Genomic DNA, 18,419 nt, shown 5'->3' on the forward strand with positions numbered 1-18,419 from the left:
TAGCATATTCTTAAGACTGGTGGAAGGTGTTGGTAAGATGTGCCTGGTTGGTCCATTCCAACCTTCCAACCACCCAACCACCCACAATCAAAACATTTTGTCCAGGCAGCCCATAAAAAGTTTTTAATCGGTGACAAGTTATGCATATGAAAGACATCAAGATGAGGCAATATTCTGGACTGTTGAATATATCTGATATTGTTGATAGAAGAGAATGCCCTAATTTTAATTCGGACGGAATTAAAGGCTTAAAATTTTTAGTTTTTGTTTAAAGATTACTAGAAATCTGCAGCATAAAACTAAATTCTACAAATTGTATATATTTTTTCCTTTAATAAATATTAAATGCATTTAAAATATGATTGGACCGTATGCATATTCTGCACACATTATGCACACTCGTTATTTTATATCTTTGGTATCGTAAATTATTTTAAATTTGGCGCCTTTGCACATTCCATAAAGATGGCAACGCTGTCTGCATGGCCCTTGCATTAAAGAGTAATTTGCTCTTCGATGTCTCTATTTTGAGCAAATGTTAATTTACAGCAATTTTTTCTTATTATCATGTTATTTAACAGCGCCGATTTGATTACCAGCTGTTGATTTGATAAAAAACTAAAAATATTAAGTATCAAATATGTGGGAGCCGCCACGACTAAGCACATCCTTGCGAGCCAAGACCGAACTGGAGGCCAGGACTCGTCTATTCAGTCGTAGAAAACATGCAAGAACGGCTGCCTCCACACCAGCAAATGGTCACGATCAGGCGTAAGTAGATTTGCACTGGTGGCAATAGAGTGTGCTTTCCCCCATTAGAAAAGTATTTCACCATTGAACGTATTGTAGGCTTGGAGGGCAAACTATAGCAAAGCTCTTGGCCCACATGCCGCCTGGAAAACAACCGGAGGCAAAGGTTCATCTTCACAAACTGCGAAATCTGGTGCAAGAGTGCATGGGCTATGAGGAGCAGCCGCAGGTGGTGGAACATGCGGCTCTTTACTTGTTTTGGCTACTGCTGGAGCAACGGGTTATGCTGGTGGCTACCACCAATCGATTGCATAGCATGTTTGGTCAAACCTTCGATCGGAAGAAAACTCAGATACACGATAGCATTCTGGCCATTGCCAATTCCTTGGATGAGCACGAGCGAGAGGAACTTAAACGCTGGCAACATTCACTGCGAAAGGGCCCAAATGAACGCCCTCTGTGGGGCGAACACATTCGGGTCAGCTGCACGCCAGCGGAATCCGTTAACATCGGCTTACTGACCAATCTCTCGCCCGATGCTTTGCTCAAGAATCGCACGGTTAAGAAATTCTCCATGAAGTTCAAGACCAAATCTGCCCCCGCGAGTGAAAACAAGGGTACGAATGGCGTCAAGCTTAGCGCCGAACTGCAGTCCTTACTTGACATATCTGAGAAACTGGATGATGAACATCTCCTGACTCGCGTGGGAGACATTTTGAGTTCCAAGCGCAGCAACGATGAGCTACAGAACGAGCTAATGGAACTGCTAGGGTTCGAACACTTTGAATTAGTTGGAAAATTGCTGCAGGACCGAGCCAAGCTTTCCCTACAGTTAGAACAATATGCCAATCGATCGCGTCGGCTCAAAGAGGTGAAGCAGAAACGCCTGAAAACAAATGCCAGCAGTGGTAAGGACGCCGAGAAGCGTCCCACTGTGGCCAGCGCTGTGGTGGTGCAATCAGCCCAGGAGAAGCAGCTCAGCAAACAGCAGCGCCGCGAAGAGAAGAAATTGCAGCGTATTATGCGCAGCATCAAAGATGACTCCCAGGAGGATGCTGGCTGTGCAGTGGCCGTGTCTGCCCAGCAATTGCGGATGCAATATCAACGTAAATTGCTGGAAGCAGCACAAAAGGAACCCCTGCTGCTCACCACAAAAACTGTGAAAGCAGAATACCGCCAATCCGCACCCATTACGTATCCCTATGTCTTCGATAGCCAGTTGGCGGCCAAACAACATGCCGGATTCATTGGTGGTAGCCGCATTACCCTCCCAGACAACGCTACACGCGTTGACAACAAACAGTGGGAGGAGGTGAGAATTCCGGCCAGCGATCCTCCGCCTCTTACTGTGGGAAATGAACGCATTCAAATCTCCAGTCTCGATGATATCGGTCAGCTGGCATTTGCCAATTGCAAGGAACTTAATCGCATCCAATCGGTTGTCTATCCTGTGGCCTATCATAGCAATGAGAATATGTTGGTCTGTGCCCCAACGGGAGCGGGCAAGACCAATGTGGCTATGTTGTCCATTGTCCATACCATACGCTGCCATCTAGAGCAGGGACTAATCAATAGGGATGAGTTTAAGATCGTCTACATTGCACCCATGAAGGCTTTGGCCTCTGAAATGGTTGAGAACTTCTCCAAACGATTGAAGGCCCTCCAGATTGTGGTACGAGAGCTGACGGGTGATATGCAGCTGACAAAAGCGGAGATGGCGGCCACTCAAATTCTCGTGACGACGCCGGAAAAGTGGGATGTGGTCACACGAAAGGGTAGATGCAATAAAAAAGTATATTTAGAGATCAATTTATCATGTCTATTTGTTTGCAGGAAGCGGAGACATTGCCTTAATTAATCTCGTCAAGCTGCTTATCATCGATGAAGTGCATCTGTTGCATGGAGAACGTGGTCCTGTGGTTGAGGCTCTTGTGGCACGTACTCTTAGACTGGTAGAATCCTCACAGTCGATGATCCGCATTGTGGGACTCTCCGCTACTCTGCCCAACTACATCGATGTGGCGCATTTCTTGCGAGTGAATCCTATGAAGGGTCTGTTCTACTTTGACTCTCGTTTCCGCCCCGTTCCCCTCGACACAAACTTCATTGGCATCAAATCGGTAAAGCCTCTGCAGCAGATTGCCGACATGGATCAATGTTGCTATCAAAAATGCCTAGCCATGGTCCAGCAAGGTCATCAAGTGATGGTCTTTGTCCATGCCCGCAATGCCACTGTGCGGACGGCAAATGTTATACGAGAGTTGGCCCAACAGAATAACACAAGTGCCGCTTTCCTGCCCACTGATTCGAATGCCCATGGCCTGGCCACGCGTTCCATACAGAAGAGCCGAAACAAACAGCTTGTGGAACTCTTTAGTTGTGGCCTGGCCATGCATCATGCTGGCATGTTGCGTGCCGACCGCCAAATGGTCGAGAAGTACTTCATCGAGGGTCACATCTCGGTGCTCGTCTGCACGGCCACTTTGGCGTGGGGTGTCAATTTGCCTGCCCATGCTGTAATCATTCGGGGCACGGATATCTATGATGCCAAGCATGGTAGTTTTGTAGATCTGGGCATATTGGATGTACTGCAAATCTTTGGACGAGCGGGACGACCCCAGTTCGACAAGAGCGGAGTGGGTACCATTATTACAACCTACGACAAGTTGAATCACTATCTCTCCCTGCTGACCAATCAATTCCCGATCGAATCAAACTTTGTGCAATGTCTGTCGGATAATCTGAATGCAGAGATTGGACTGGGAACCATATCGAATGTGGAAGAGGCTATTGAATGGTTGAGCTACACGTAAGCAAAGAGAAACAATATCTTTATGGTAATTTTGTTTAATCTTTGGACTCTCTTCCAGATATCTGTTTGTACGCATGCGCATTAATCCCCATGTCTATGGCATTGAGTATGCCGAGTTGCAAAAGGATCCTACGCTAGAGGCACGTCGACGTGCTCTTATAATGAGTGCTTCAATGAATTTAGACAAGGCCAGAATGATGAGATTCAATCAACGAACCATGGACATGAATATCACCGATCTTGGGCGAACTGCTTCCCATTTCTATATTAAATACGACACGGTGGAAACATTTAATGAGCTGATGAAACCATTTATGAACGAAGCCGAAATCCTGGCCATGATATCGCAGGCTCAGGAGTTCCAACAGTTGAAAGTTCGTGACGATGAACTCGAAGAGCTGGACGAACTGAGAAGTTACTATTGCAAAGTAAAACCATTTGGAGGTAGTGAAAATGTGTGCGGAAAAGTCAATATCCTAATTCAGACATATCTCTCCAATGGCTATGTGAAATCCTTTTCATTGAGCTCGGACATGTCGTATATTACACAGAATATTGGCCGCATAACCCGTGCTCTCTTCTCCATTGTACTGCGTCAGAATAATGCCATTCTGGCGGGTCGCATGCTGCAGCTCTGCAAGATGATCGAACGGAGACAATGGGATTTGGACAGTCACTTACGTCAGTTCCCGGCCATCAATGTGGAGACCATAGAGAAGTTGGAGCGACGCGGTCTGAGTGTTTATCGACTACGCGATATGGAACAACGCGAACTAAAGGAATGGCTGCGCAGTGATCGTTATGCCGAACTGGTGATAAGATCAGCTCAGGAGTTACCTTTGTTGGAGATGGAAGCAAGTCTGCAGCCCATTACACGCACAGTTCTTCGTATCAAAGTGGACATCTGGGCGAATTTCACTTGGAATGATCGCGTTCATGGCAAGACAAGTCAAAGTTTCTGGCTATGGATAGAGGATCCCGAGTCCAATTATATATATCACTCGGAACTGTTTCAGATGAGTCGCAAGGCTGTGTTTAGCGGGCAGGCCCAACAATTGGTTATGACCATACCACTGAAGGAGCCCTTGCCACCACAGTACTATATAAGAGCGACTAGTGACAGCTGGTTGGGCAGCACCACATGCATTCCCTTGTCTTTCCAGCATTTGGTTTTGCCCGAACATCATCCTCCGCTTACGGAGCTGCTGCCCTTGCGGCCGCTGCCAGTGACAACTCTGAAGAATGCTCTCTACGAGTCTCTCTACAAGTTCACCCACTTTAATCCCATTCAGACGCAAATCTTCCATTGTCTTTATCACACGGATAACAATGTCTTACTGGGAGCACCAACAGGCAGTGGCAAGACAATTGTGGCAGAGATTGCCATCTTTCGAGCTCTGAATAAGGAGCCCAAGTCCAAGGTAGTCTACATAGCTCCACTTAAGGCATTGGTAAAGGAACGCATAGCCGATTGGCAGCAACGCTTTGAGAGATCACCGCTGGGCCTGAAAGTGGTGGAACTGACTGGTGACGTAACACCGGATATTCAGGCCATACGGGAATCTCAGCTTATTGTTACCACGCCAGAGAAATGGGATGGTATTAGTCGATCGTGGCAGACGCGAGAATATGTCCAGCATGTGTCCTTGATCGTAATCGATGAGATTCATTTGCTTGGCGAAGATCGTGGCCCGGTTATCGAAGTCATCGTTTCCCGCACAAATTTCATTAGATCGCATACGGGACGCGCCATTCGCATTGTTGGTCTGTCTACGGCTCTGGCCAATGCCCAGGATCTGGCCAATTGGCTGGGTATAACTCGCATGGGGCTGTACAACTTCAAGCCCTCAGTGCGTCCTGTGCCGCTGCAAGTCCATATAAATGGTTTTCCAGGCAAACATTACTGTCCCCGCATGGCCACCATGAACCGGCCAACATTCCAGGCCATACGCACCTATTCACCCTGCGAACCGACCATTGTGTTTGTCTCCTCCCGTCGACAGACACGTCTCACGGCTCTGGATCTGATCACCTTTGTGGCCGGTGATGCTAATCCCAAGCAGTTCCTTCACATAGACGAAAATGAAATGGAACTCATTCTTCAGAACATTCGAGACCAGAACCTAAAGTTCTGCCTGGCCTTTGGCATTGGTTTGCATCATGCGGGTCTCCAGGAGGCCGATCGCAAATGTGTAGAAGAGCTCTTTCTCAATCGCAAAATTCAGGTGCTAGTTGCCACAGCAACTCTTGCCTGGGGTGTGAATTTACCAGCCCATTTGGTTGTCATAAAGGGCACCGAATATTTCGATGGCAAGGTGAAGAAGTATGTGGACATGCCCATAACAGATGTCCTACAAATGATGGGTCGAGCAGGACGGCCGCAGTTCGATAACGAAGGAGTCGCCGTCGTATTGGTCCACGATGAAAAGAAGAATTTCTACAAGAAGTTCCTATACGATCCGTTCCCTGTGGAATCCAGTTTACTGGGCGTTCTTCCTGAGCACATTAACGCTGAGATTGTTGCTGGCACTGTTCAGACCAAACAGGCAGCTCTCGACTATCTCACATGGACATATTTCTTCAGGAGACTCTTGCGCAATCCGTCCTACTATCAGTTGGAAGGCGTTGAGCCTGAGAATGTCAACAAGTTTATGTCCAATCTGGTGGAGCGTGTGGTTTACGAACTTGCAGAGGCCGCCTGCCTGGTGGAACGTGATGGATATTTGGTGCCAACATTCTTGGGACGCATTAGCTCCTTTTACTATCTCTCCTACCGCACCATGAAACATTTCCTGGATGATCTGCAGCCAGGCATGAACACCAAGGACGTTCTCTTGGCCATAGCTGACTCATATGAGTTCGATCAGCAGCCCGTGCGTCACAATGAGGACAAGTACAACGAGCAAATGGCTGATACGAGTCGTTACCGGCCACCATCATCCACTTGGGATTCGCCGTACACGAAAACATTCCTTCTGCTTCAGGCTCACTTTGCCCGCCAGTCGCTGCCCAATTCGGATTATCTAACGGACACAAAATCTGCCCTGGACAATGCCACTCGTGTGATGCAGGCCATGGTTGACTATACTGCAGAACGAGGTTGGCTATCGACCACTCTAATAGTCCAACAGCTCATGCAATCCGTGATACAGGCTCGTTGGTTCGATGCCAGCGAATTTCTTACCTTACCAGGCGTAACGGAGAATAATTTGGATGCTTTCCTTGACATTCCGCATGAGAATTATGACTACTTAACATTGCCCGTGCTTAAAGAATTGTGTCGAAATGATTACGAAGTAATGGCCGGTCCACTTCGGGATCGATTTGAGGAGCACGAAATTGAGCAAATGTATAGGGTAAGTAATTGCCATCCTTGAATGACTTCATTACTAAAACAATTTTAAATCTCTTTAGGTTATTCAAGATCTGCCCGAAATGTCTGTGCAAATTTCAGTAGAAGGTCGTTTTATGGAAGAAGATTATGCCAAGCGATCTCTAAGTCTGGAAGTGGGATCAAAGGCTATGTGGATGCCATTGCATGCCAATGAGGATTATGTTCTGTCCATAGACATGCAGCGACTAAATGTAACCGGAAAGCGACGTGCACCCGGACAGCCCTTCACCGTGCACTGCCCCAAATATCCGAAACCCAAAAATGAGGCTTGGTTCCTTACCCTCGGCTCACAGTCAAGCGATGAATTATTGGCCATGAAACGGGTCACCGTTCGAGGAATGCGATCCGCCAATCGTATATCCTTCCAGGCCACACCCAAGCGGGGACGTTTACAGCTAACTTTGTATTTAATGTCCGATTGCCTGATCGGCTTTGATCAGCAATATGATCTTCATTTTGAGATTATCGATGCCAAGACAATTTAAGACGATCTTCCGCAAAACCACACACAACCCTTTTTTGAAATTATAGAGACTCTTGTTAGTGAACTAGCTAATCATCTATGTATATGTGTATTTATTATGTGATCCTCTGTATATAAGTATAAACATTACCATTATATAGATAGCTTTTCTAAAAAAAAACCTACAACTATCATTTAATTGTTATATGTAACAATCACGCACATAAATCGAATCAGAAGTATTTCAAATTTTTCTTTGTCTTTATATATTTTCTACGAAACATGCCACTTTTGCTTGATTTAAACTAAATTTAAAGCTTAACTTAAATACTTTTGATCAGTCTCTCAACTGCATCATTTAATGAATTTAACGACAATCAAAGTGTGAAACATATATTTATTTAAAAGCGCCCTCATACAATTTATTTCGTCAGTATAGAATTTGCCATTTCAATAGTAAGAAAGATTATAGAAAATAAAGTCTGACAATTTATGCAATGAAAATTAATTGGAGAATATGTACATATATAAATTAATGCTTAGTGATGACGTTATTCTATATGATTTGTAGGTTTTTCAATACTAATTACCTAAAATAAAGAATTCATGCATAACGCTAACGATATAGTAGAGAGACTCTTATTTTCACATGCCTCTAAAGCTTACGTTATTTCTCATTATAACAAAAACTCATTTCTACGCTCTTGGCGCATTCCATATCTGCTATAATTCTCTCTCTGTCTCTCTGTATGCTTTATCGCAGTTAAAGAGAGCCCGATTTTAGCTGTGATACTACGAAAGAGCCGGTAAGAATCATGAAATCGTAGTGTATAAAGCGAGCAGTCAACGTTTCCATTGTTTACACCAAATTCAAGTTTCGCGACGGCAAGAAGTCGAGAAGATCGATCGGTAGATTGTGAACTATGTTAACTTTTATTGTGCTAGTGGGCACCCTTTTGGGGCTAGGTTGGTTCTATTTGAAGCATATCTATTCATATTGGGAACGTATAGGCTTCCCTTATGATAAGAACAGTGCCATACCATTCGGTTGCCTAACTCCCGTATGGGATATGAAGCAGAGCATGGGATTGGCCATACATGAAGTGTATAAGAACAGCAAAGAGCGCTTTTTGGGCGTGTACCTGCTTTTCCGTCCAGCTGTTCTAGTGCGGGACGCTGAGCTAGCACGCCGTGTAATGGCTCAAGATTTCTCCAGTTTCCACGATCGTGGAATCTATGTGGATGAGGAGAAGAACCCATTGTCGGGCTCAATATTTGCGTTACGTGGCCAAAATTGGCGATCAATGCGTCACAAGTTGTCACCGTGTTTCACCTCGGGCAAGCTAAAGGCCATGTTCCATGTGTCCGAGGATATTGCCGACAAGATGGTCTCCCATCTGGATACGTTGATGCCCCAAGAAGGCTCCGTTGAGGTTGATGTCAAGAGCGTTATGCAAACCTATGCCATTGATATTATTGGTTCGGTAATCTTTGGTCTGGATATCAATAGCTATGAGCATCCCGATAATAAATTCAGGACATTGGTTACCTTGGCGCGTAGCAACACTCGTTTCACTGCCCTCTTTGGCATGATGATATTCCTGGTGCCATCGTAAGTGTCCTCATATACTTTCCCAAGTGCAATATCTTCAGAATTTATTCTTTTTTCCTGCAGCATTGCCAAGTTTCTGTTCGCTCTTGGCTTCCAAAACAAGGTGGGTCAAGCCATGATGGAGATTGTTAAGGAAACGATTGAGAATCGAGAGAAAAAAGGCATTGTACGCAAGGACATGCTGCAATTGCTCATGCAACTTAGGAACACAGGTCAAATTGAAGAGGATGATGAGAAAAGCTTTAATATACAGACCACGGAAACAGGTTAGAACGGTTGAATAACCTTCCACTTATTTAGATCTATTATATATTAACATTTTGTTTTATCTTCTAGGACAACTTCAAGCCCTTTCATTGGAGACCATTACAGCTCAGGCCTTTATATTTTATATAGCCGGCCAAGAGACTACCGGATCTACAGTTGCCTTTACTCTGTTCGAGCTAGCACAATATCCGGAACTTCTGAAGCGTGTTCAAACTGAGGTGGACGAAACTCTTAAACAAAACGATGGCAAAATCACTTACGATGCCTTGCAAAAAATGGAATTCCTTGATCATTGTGTACAAGAAATCACGCGCTTATATCCTGGCTTGCCATTGCTCAATCGGGAATGTACCCAAGATTATGCCATACCCGATACCAATCATGTCATCCGTAAAGGAACACCCGTAGTAATCTCATTGTATGGCATTCACCATGATCCCGAATATTTCCCCAATCCCGAGGTGTTTGATCCCGATCGCTTCTCAGAAGAGAATCGCAATTATAATCCCACAGCCTTTATGCCCTTCGGCGAAGGACCAAGAATCTGTATTGCCCAGCGTATGGGTCGTGTGAATGCCAAATTGGCCATTGTCAAAGTACTACAACATTTCAATGTCGAGGTCATGAGCAAGCGTAAGATTGAATTCGAGGCCAGTGGCATAGCCCTTTTGCCCAAAAGTGGAGTCAAAGTGCGACTCTCTAAGCGTACTAAAAATTGATTTGGTGGTGAAATATATACAATTGTGAAATTTCAATGCATTCAATAAATATCGCGCAAATCATTTGATTACGATAATAGTTAAGCCGTAGAGTATTCTGATAAGGTCCCCCCAAATACATATGTAGAGTCAATGGTGTTTTTTTTTTCCTATTCATTGCTTGCAAATGTTGTAGTTTCTTTCGCATTAGATATTAGACATTAATATTTTATATATGACTTATATACAAAATAAGATAACAAACTGAGGTTTTTTTGCCTTTCATTTATATCGCGGTGGGTGTGGGGTTGGGGGGTGTCTGGGATGTGATTTCAATTGGCCTCTTCTTAGATATTCTCGCGTTCCTGTTCCTGCATTTGTTGTTGCTGTTGCAATTGTTGCTGCTGCTGCTGCTGTTGACTCTCCAACAATTTCTGTTTATTCTTTTGCCGGAATATCTCCTTGCTTGCCTCTTTGATAGCCTCGAATATTTTAGCTTGCGACATTATCTGCTTTTGAACATTCTCCACGGCTGGTTCGGCATTGATGTCGATCAGATCACTTAGGCCCTCGGACATATACTCATTGTTATACGGCTTATCATCAATGTCGTTGCGTTTTATTAACGAGAACGGTGGGTATGATGGATACGAGGTTCGTTTGCGTCCACAGCCTATAATGATTTGAGTTTTTATTGATTTTTAATGGGTAAACTAGATATATTTCATTTCGATTACCTGTGAAGGCATTGCAAAATGGTCGTTTCTCATATTTCCATTGTATAACACCGCTCAGCTTATGCTAAAATTAAAGAAATTAAAAAAGGAATGAAATATACATACAATATAAAAATATTAGACGTTCGAGGAAATTGAAGAAGCTCTAAAAAATGGATTCTCAATAATAAATAGTTTCTGAAATCTTGTTTGTTTTTGTTTCCTGCATCTTTTATAGAATTTCTGATCATATACAATACTTTTTCGATATGTTTTCTGCTTAAAATAGTCAAAATCAGATCATTTTCTGATCTTACATATATGATATATGATATGTCAGCAGAAAAATGATCTCCTAAATGTGACTCCTCGTAATAAGTTGCAAATTACCCTCTACTTTTAATCAATTTCGATTCCTTTCAGAGAGACTCATTTTCGAGTCTTCCTTTATTTTTGAATCAAAAAGAGGACTCAAAATAAACTCATTTAGGCAGTGGGATAAAGTGAGGGAAATTTTCGCCCATAAAACGAGATTTTACCTCTCAAATTTTAACGAACCATTTTCCCTCAAAATGACCGATTTCCCTCCCGTATCACAATGATGAGCCAATCCAAGGTAAATATTCTCAAACTAATGCTGTCTGCTAGTTATTTAACGAAGTAGATTAAACTATTTTCGTTTTACCACTTTTGTATTAAATTGCCAAAAATATCTTGCTTAAAGTGCATGATATTTAATATATTTGAGTGACTATGTCATAATAATAGACTGTAACCACTAATTCCCTCTTATCTTATTTCCATATGTCACTTTCACAATCAATAACCCATTAAATTTTTTTTCACACCCTTGAAAACAGAGTCTATCAATTTTGATCCACAGTTTGCAATGCATTAACTACACTTCGAAAATATAACAATGTCAAAATTTTAGAAATATTCTACTAAGAAACTTACCTTCAGAAACCAATAAACAACAAGAATTTAATACCATTTGGCGTATTTTTAAAACAATTAAATTGTAGACAAGTTTTAACAAAAAACATCAAAAAAAGATTGTAATAGAATATAAAAAAATATGTTCAACCCCCTAAATATTAATTTTGAACAAAGTTTTACAATTTTCAACTTTATAAAAAAAGAGAAAATGTGCACAGCAATATTTTAATATTTTTTTTAGGGCATTTGAAATGCATTTAAGAATTGATATCGCAGTCTAAAATAGATTTAACCACTTATTGCCTAAAACAGATTAGCTTAACAGATTTTGACGAAAAATTAATATTAAAATCTGATAGGATAATATGGAAACGCCTCACTTAAAGTCAGCCTTTAGTCCTTTATATTTAATCTCTTAATCATTTATTGCTTCTAAAGTTTTTAATTACTTTCTAAGCTTAATGTTCTCTTCCTGGCTAAGTTTTTGAATTGCATTTGGACTCACATTTGATAGATTATTCACTTCATTCGTTTGCCTTTCCCTTTCCAATGAGGCACTGCCACAGAGCACGGAAAATAGGAGAAGAGCCAGCCATAGGCATAATTTTGTAGAAATATTCATTTTGATTTTGTGTTTTTGGCAGAAATATTGAAACTTAAGGAAAGAATTGACCCGTTACACTTAACGCTCGAAATGCGATTGAATGCGGAGCGAATAACGGTCCTCGGTCAACATGTCGGCTACGCAATGTGAGACTTGTTGCTTTCAGGATGTGACAGGACGTCCTACTGAGCTGGCAATGTATTTTGGTGGCCAACTTAATAGCTTTTCGTGTTCTTTCCCGACCTAGCCCAGTTACTTTGAACCGCCACCTCTCCACGCCCTGATGTATTGACATTTGCGGTTTGCTTTGGTCCTTGCCCTTGTCCATATTCAAAGCTTAAAGCATAATTTTTGTAAAATGGCGTAAAATGAATTAAAAAGCGATCTCGAAGTGTCGAGAATTTTTGTGCAGTGTAGCTACAACGACTTTACGTTTCTCAAGAGAGAAATGAGACGACTGTCTATTTATAACAGGGAGAAATAATGCTCACCGAACCGAAGCATCCCACTCGAAGTCGAATCCCCAAAATGCATGCATTTTTTTCGGCAATTTCTTAGTGGGAACGGTTCAGTTCAACGGATTGTTTGGCCTGTTATGTTCATTTGGTCCGTGAATTCGATTAGCAATTTCAATTAATTTTTTAAACCAAGTTGCAACAATCTATACACACACACACACACACACACAAATGTGCCACACATAGATCAGTTGAAATCATAAATAAACATCAAAATTGGCCAATTTGTTTAAACAAAGTAAACAGATCTTCAAATTATATTCCAATATATATATTACTATTTCTCTTCTGTTGGAATTTGTGTGTCATTTTATTTTAAAATAGCAAGTGAGTAATTTAAAAATCTATAAATTAGCCAAGTCAATAAAATTCTTAACTAATTAACATTATAACGGCATATGGATAATGGCAAATATATTAAATTCTCTTTTCATTTCGCTTTTTTAATATATCACATTGCATTTTCATGTTGCGTATGAATTTTCTGTACCTTATGTTGTTTTTTTCTATTCATTTTTTTTGCTGTCTACGTAAAGTAAAAGAGACTAAAAATATCGCGGCTATTTTCAGTTTTTCTTAGTTTTACTGTAACACTTTCATTTTGCCATTGCTGTCGCCGGCTTTTATTTTCCTTCTTTTCCTTATTCTCTCTCAATTTGTCTTCATCATTAAATTGTTCGCTTGTTCTTTGTTTATATTAACAAAACAAAATCGAAATTCTTTAAATATTTCGCGTGCTCATATTATAAACATTTCATTTCTCGAGTACGCAATAATTTCACAGTAAAATTACATCGTAAAAAAAAAACAGAAATTTCTGGTAGGAACAAAAAAGTGAAAATGTGAAAATCCCGAAAACAGAAAAGAACAAGAAAACAGAAAATATTGTTATGGCTTTTCGTTGCAGTGCCAGAGTTTTGTTTATTTATAAATATGAATTTATTTTATTAAATTTCTCATTCGACTATTTTTAGCCAACGAAAAATGTCAGAGCCTACAGCCCAACAGCAACAGCAGCAGCAACAGCAGCCGCAGAATGGTAAGGAACGTTCCAAATCATCAGAGGATGAGACACCACGCGAACCAGCACTGGTCAGCAAAGACATTGATGTAAGTTACCGTAAAAGTAAAGGCAACATGACGTATGATTGATATTCATCCATTCGTGTTTTGTATAGATTAAGACTGAATTGGAATGCCTGGTGAAATTATTAGATGGCAAACTTTACAAAGAAGAGGAAGTGGTCATTGAGGAGCTGCATCAGTATTTGATCGAAGACGATGGCTCCTGGGCATTGGGTGATAATTTTTTGGTTTTCGTTCAACGTGTTCTGCGTGATTTGCAGACCTTCTCACCCGATACACGGATACATTTGATACGTACACTGGCCTATGCGGCACTTAAAGACGATGTTATTATCATTTTACATCAAGATCGCCGGGATCATACATTGATGAACTTTGCCCAGGACATTGAGAAGCATACACCCGAGGAGCAGCAAGCATGGGCCATGTTTGTGAGTTCAACAATGGAAATTCGTAAAAATGTTTCTTATAATCTTCACTTGCCTTTTAGATGTGCAATCTGTTTGAGAATGTGGGTCCTTCGGAATGGCTGCTATATATCTCAGAGTGGGAATACAATGGCCAGACTACCTCAAATATACGAGTCACCACCAAAGTTGCTGTCCATTGTATTCTCTCGAATTGCCCTCAATTGAAGAATCTCGGCACCATGATACTCTACAACATAGCCATTAAGGAAGTTAAGACTGTGGTAAGGTTAAAAGCCTCAAGGCAGTTTTATTGCTTTTATTTTTAATTTTGGAACATTTCTCTCTTGCAGGTCTTTGATGACATTGCCGTGGAACTAGCCATGGCTATTCTACAGTTCTTCCAGAGCAGCCCAAATGAAGATCAAATCTTTCGCTCACTAAAAGCCTTGGCCCGTTTTGTAGAGGTTCGTGTTGACCTATATTGTTTGCTTTTTTTTGACAGCTGTCAAATGATTGACACATTTCTTTCAATTATTTACTTATTTTTTCTAGGTATCCGCTGACGTTCCTATGATCATTCAAATGATTGGCCCGCATCCAAAACAATTTGCCGGCAAAAGCGAACGTGTCGATGAGCTAGTCAAGATTATAAGTCGCAAAGTCCCTGCCTAAGAGGAGGCTAGGAACGTACACAGGACTCAAGAACTCTAACCATACATATACATACATAAATTTAGAACTTTCATCTCTGTAAAGCATTTTAGCTACACAATAAACATTTCTATCCCATCTACATGGATCTAGCAACAAAATTACATTATGGCATCGCCGCAGCAGAGTTTCAAAAATGGAAAACCAGATCCACCGCTGGCCCGTAGCTGCAACCAATGCTGTTGATTCGAAACAAACATCTCCGATGGCAGTTGAGTATCCTGAGCAGCGGCATCTTCTGCAAGGGCAAAAGAGTGAGGGGTTAATCCATGATTAGAAACATTCTTTCAATCCACTTACGTGACTTCTTGTCGAACTTGGGTGACTGACTAATGGAGATGATATCCTCCGGCTTACGCAGTAATATCTTACCCACACCCTTACACATACGCAACACTTCATGATTGCTTAGTTTGTCCAGCTGCTGCTCATCCAGCTGGGTGCAGCTCAATATCCATTCCCTCACATCATCAAAATCATTGAGCAATCGCACAGCTCCGTTAACGCTGAAACGGATACGCTTCTGATAGATAAAATCCAACCAGGCCTCGCAAATAAGCTTTAGGATTAGCTTGAGTATGACTATATCATTGGTGGCACGTATGGTGGGCAGAAAGATCTCGTCCAGGACATAGCCCACATACAGGCTCTTCTCATCGTTGTTGTAGACTTCGCGTTGCCAAAAACTGGCGGCCGGAAAGCACAACGTAAAATTGGCTAAGCTGAGCACACGGCAGACAGCGGACAAGATCTGAACACACTCGTCGGTGGTTTTCTGCGAAAAAAAAAAGAACTTTAATGAACAAAGTGTTGATTTAGGAGCTTTTATAACCTTTTCACCTTTAACTTGTCTATATTGGCATTCACCTCAAAGATGAGCTTGGTGCGTAAAGCTACACACACAAGCATTAGTATATCACTTAGATCGGCAGTGAGTTTGGGCAGTTTAAAGGTAATAAAGACATTAAGGCATAATTTCACATCGTGCTCCATTATCTGAAAGAAACGATCCATTTTCCATTCGCAGCACAAAAACTTGGCCTGTTCGGTAACCCACAAACGCATCGAATGCACAGAATGATCTAAAAGAGTCCAAAGAAATTTAATTGTATATCCATATTTTGCTTAATTCTAATCCTACCCAATCGATGGAGTATGGGAATTTGTTCAGCCACTGGCAATAAACTGGAATTATTATGAACCTCAATGTTGGAGAAATATTGATTGCTGAGATTAACTAAATTCGAAAAGATGCTTATCCAAACGGTGCCAGTAAATGTGCCAAATTCCTAGAGGAAATAAATGGGAAAGAAAGTGAAATTAGTCTCTATCAAAGAGGTCAGACTCTCTCCCCCTTACATTCTTTGGACAATCTCGATATTGTTCCACAACTTGATCAACGAGACGCTTGGAACTAGTTGATGATATCAAAGTCAGGCGAAATAATTGATCCCAAATATTGTTGCAGACAAAACCAGTTAAAATTTCACCTATGCCACGTAATGTAGAGAAAACAGGCTCCGGAATATCTAAGGGAATGAAATAACTTAAAAAAGGATATTAAAATAGACTAACTATATCACACCATTCACACTCTGATGATATAGCCAACTGCGTATGGAGTCAATGTGGTTGATATTGTAACAGGACATGGGAGTATCGATCCACCAGAGCAATATGTGATCCAAAATGATGCCCACATAGGACCACAATAGACGCATTCCACGTACAATATAGGCATTCATGTCAACTGGTCCGCCCTTGCCATTATCTGTAAAATTATTTCAGTGTTAGCACAAAATCTTGAAGTAGTTTAAGTAGATACTTGCCAAAAATCGTTGGACATATCTCCAAGGCCTTGGCTATTAGTTGGGCAATGAACAAACGTTCTTTTTGTAAAAAACTTTCCGTATGCTTGCAGCGTAAACTCTGCTGTTCCTGACCCTGACCTTGACCTTGACCCTGGCTTGTGTCCGTGACGACCATTGCATTATAATCCTGTGCCGACTCACAATACGATTGATAATCGCCAGCAGCAAACGATATATTGAGAGTGCGTAATATTTCGAGACTAGATGATGTGGATTCTAGATTTTGTTGCTCTCTCCAGGCATCCTGTTCCCCCATATTGAATAGACCGAATACCAAATCCAAAGCATTTTGCTCCACTCGAGTCTGTGATACCAATTGGAGTACGTAACCGAAATCGATGGGTTTTATGGACATAAGCAATGCTGGATACATATTACTACAGACATTGGCATGCATCTCTTCTTTGCGCTTGCCACTTAACTTTGGTTCATCCACAGCCTCCTCCTCATCCCGCTGAGTGGGCTCCATAACTGGCGGCAGTTGTGAAATCTGCTCCACTTTGCGGCACTTGTTATATAGTTGGGTGATGTGTAGAGCCCAATTTAGCCACATCTCCGATTGCATCGATTTGCGTAGCAGGTGACTCAACTAAAAGTTCAAAAAAAAAACTTTAATGAAAAGGATAACCGAATGCCTTTTAACGCACCGTCTGCTTAAGGACAAAGGTGAGCTGACAAAAGCGACGATCATTCAATTCCATCAGGAGATTAAATTTACGCATCAGCAACTGATTGTAGGGACTCCTCTTGATTTTCTTCGACAGGGATTGAAAATCGGCATTTTTCGTTTCATCCTTGAGGTTCCAGTATTGTTCGACCACACGTTCACACTCTTCCAAAATGGTATCCTAAAGTGGGATGTCCAAATTATTAGTTACCCAATTAAGTGGTTGGGTCTCTCACTCACATGCTCGCTGAATATAGACGAATTCACATCGATCACAATACGTTTGGTTATGCGACGCAGTTCCAGGCCCAATTTACCGATTTCCGCGAACGTGTGCATCGGCTGGGATTTGTTGCGGCAGTACCATTTTGGTGTAGTCGTCATTTTCGGAGTAGTACTGGGTAGTACCCCCCAGCCGGCAGCCTCACCCCTTTGTTTTTTGTGGCCTAAACACAACCCGCTAACCCGCTGCTGGCTGGCTGGCACCTATGCCCCAATGCAAATCGTTTTTTAATTATTGTGTCTCCCAGGCACGCATCCGTCAGTTGTTGTCTTCCCCTATATGTATATCAGAAATATCTGGGGGCTGTCTCTACTCTACTCTTCACCATGTGCTGCCAGAAATGCAAATTATATGAGTGTTGGATCGATGCTGAAACATGAGAAACTCGGTAGCCAGGCAACGTACGCATTTGGACGGGTGGAATGGGTAACTAAATGCTCCAATTTATAGCACACTGTTTGGTCATTAAAAATCATCGACAGGCACGCATTTGTCAGGTTATCCTATGATTATACAAAGTGGGTATATATACCAACCAATAGGCACAAAAGACTTTATAATTCTTTCCATATGGTTGGCTTTCCATTGGTTGTTGCCCTCTCCATGAGATTCATTTTA

At 41.8% G+C, this 18,419-nt stretch overlaps 5 protein-coding genes across 5 annotated transcripts; 3 read left to right on the forward strand and 2 right to left on the reverse strand.

The window, feature by feature from the left end:
* The first annotated feature begins 588 nt into the window (after nucleotides 1–588).
* LOC6647485 (activating signal cointegrator 1 complex subunit 3) lies at nucleotides 589–7,668 on the forward strand. The gene is made up of 5 exons (XM_002069606.4): nucleotides 589–771; nucleotides 850–2,525; nucleotides 2,584–3,559; nucleotides 3,621–6,918; nucleotides 6,977–7,668. The coding sequence occupies exons 1-5, from the start codon at nucleotides 641–643 to the stop codon at nucleotides 7,439–7,441; spliced, it is 6,546 nt and encodes a 2,181-aa protein (XP_002069642.1). The 5' UTR covers nucleotides 589–640; the 3' UTR covers nucleotides 7,442–7,668.
* Nucleotides 7,669–8,288: 620 nt separating this feature from the next.
* Nucleotides 8,289–10,265, forward strand: LOC6647484 (probable cytochrome P450 6d4). Its single transcript, XM_002069605.4, has 3 exons — nucleotides 8,289–9,031; nucleotides 9,095–9,297; nucleotides 9,368–10,265. Exons 1-3 carry the CDS (start codon nucleotides 8,343–8,345, stop codon nucleotides 10,015–10,017), a joined length of 1,542 nt encoding a protein of 513 aa, XP_002069641.1. The 5' UTR covers nucleotides 8,289–8,342; the 3' UTR covers nucleotides 10,018–10,265.
* Nucleotides 10,258–12,324, reverse strand: LOC6647483 (cardioactive peptide). Its single transcript, XM_002069604.3, has 3 exons — nucleotides 12,157–12,324; nucleotides 10,734–10,797; nucleotides 10,258–10,669 (listed from the first exon to the last, which is right to left on the reverse strand). The coding sequence occupies exons 1-3, from the start codon at nucleotides 12,271–12,273 to the stop codon at nucleotides 10,344–10,346; spliced, it is 507 nt and encodes a 168-aa protein (XP_002069640.1). The 5' UTR covers nucleotides 12,274–12,324; the 3' UTR covers nucleotides 10,258–10,343.
* Nucleotides 12,325–12,851: 527 nt separating this feature from the next.
* Nucleotides 12,852–15,062, forward strand: LOC6647481. Its single transcript, XM_047009162.1, has 6 exons — nucleotides 12,852–13,100; nucleotides 13,748–13,883; nucleotides 13,952–14,290; nucleotides 14,350–14,550; nucleotides 14,620–14,733; nucleotides 14,822–15,062. The coding sequence occupies exons 2-6, from the start codon at nucleotides 13,758–13,760 to the stop codon at nucleotides 14,939–14,941; spliced, it is 900 nt and encodes a 299-aa protein (XP_046865118.1). The 5' UTR covers nucleotides 12,852–13,100; nucleotides 13,748–13,757; the 3' UTR covers nucleotides 14,942–15,062.
* LOC6647480 lies at nucleotides 14,552–18,022 on the reverse strand. The gene is made up of 9 exons (XM_002069601.3): nucleotides 17,759–18,022; nucleotides 17,499–17,699; nucleotides 16,810–17,440; nucleotides 16,566–16,751; nucleotides 16,340–16,509; nucleotides 16,122–16,269; nucleotides 15,821–16,062; nucleotides 15,281–15,755; nucleotides 14,552–15,218 (listed from the first exon to the last, which is right to left on the reverse strand). The coding sequence occupies exons 1-9, from the start codon at nucleotides 17,900–17,902 to the stop codon at nucleotides 15,082–15,084; spliced, it is 2,334 nt and encodes a 777-aa protein (XP_002069637.1). The 5' UTR covers nucleotides 17,903–18,022; the 3' UTR covers nucleotides 14,552–15,081.
* Nucleotides 18,023–18,419: the final 397 nt, after the last annotated feature.

Source organism: Drosophila willistoni, chromosome 3R (genome assembly GCF_018902025.1).
Source record: "Drosophila willistoni isolate 14030-0811.24 chromosome 3R, UCI_dwil_1.1, whole genome shotgun sequence".
NCBI lineage: Eukaryota > Metazoa > Arthropoda > Insecta > Diptera > Drosophilidae > Drosophila > Drosophila willistoni.

Excerpts from the sequence above, each read along its gene's own strand:
- LOC6647485 (XM_002069606.4), top strand. The coding sequence starts at position 641 with ATGTGGGAGCCGCCACGACTAAGCACATCCTTGCGAGCCAAGACCGAA. Across the intron at positions 2,526-2,583 it reads GGATGTGGTCACACGAAAGG|GAAGCGGAGACATTGCCTTA; the intron begins GTAGATGCAATA and ends ATTTGTTTGCAG. Across the intron at positions 3,560-3,620 it reads ATTGAATGGTTGAGCTACAC|ATATCTGTTTGTACGCATGC; the intron begins GTAAGCAAAGAG and ends ACTCTCTTCCAG.
- LOC6647484 (XM_002069605.4), top strand. The coding sequence starts at position 8,343 with ATGTTAACTTTTATTGTGCTAGTGGGCACCCTTTTGGGGCTAGGTTGG. Across the intron at positions 9,032-9,094 it reads ATGATATTCCTGGTGCCATC|CATTGCCAAGTTTCTGTTCG; the intron begins GTAAGTGTCCTC and ends TTTTTCCTGCAG. Across the intron at positions 9,298-9,367 it reads TATACAGACCACGGAAACAG|GACAACTTCAAGCCCTTTCA; the intron begins GTTAGAACGGTT and ends TTTATCTTCTAG.
- LOC6647483 (XM_002069604.3), bottom strand. The coding sequence starts at position 12,273 with ATGAATATTTCTACAAAATTATGCCTATGGCTGGCTCTTCTCCTATTT. Across the intron at positions 10,798-12,156 it reads AAGTGAATAATCTATCAAAT|CATAAGCTGAGCGGTGTTAT; the intron begins GTGAGTCCAAAT and ends CTTTAATTTTAG. Across the intron at positions 10,670-10,733 it reads ATTTTGCAATGCCTTCACAG|GCTGTGGACGCAAACGAACC; the intron begins GTAATCGAAATG and ends AAATCATTATAG.
- LOC6647481 (XM_047009162.1), top strand. The coding sequence starts at position 13,758 with ATGTCAGAGCCTACAGCCCAACAGCAACAGCAGCAGCAACAGCAGCCG. Across the intron at positions 14,551-14,619 it reads TTAAGGAAGTTAAGACTGTG|GTCTTTGATGACATTGCCGT; the intron begins GTAAGGTTAAAA and ends TCTCTCTTGCAG. Across the intron at positions 14,734-14,821 it reads CCTTGGCCCGTTTTGTAGAG|GTATCCGCTGACGTTCCTAT; the intron begins GTTCGTGTTGAC and ends TATTTTTTCTAG.
- LOC6647480 (XM_002069601.3), bottom strand. The coding sequence starts at position 17,902 with ATGACGACTACACCAAAATGGTACTGCCGCAACAAATCCCAGCCGATG. Across the intron at positions 17,700-17,758 it reads CGTCTATATTCAGCGAGCAT|GATACCATTTTGGAAGAGTG; the intron begins GTGAGTGAGAGA and ends ATCCCACTTTAG. Across the intron at positions 16,270-16,339 it reads ATCGAGATTGTCCAAAGAAT|GAATTTGGCACATTTACTGG; the intron begins GTAAGGGGGAGA and ends TATTTCCTCTAG.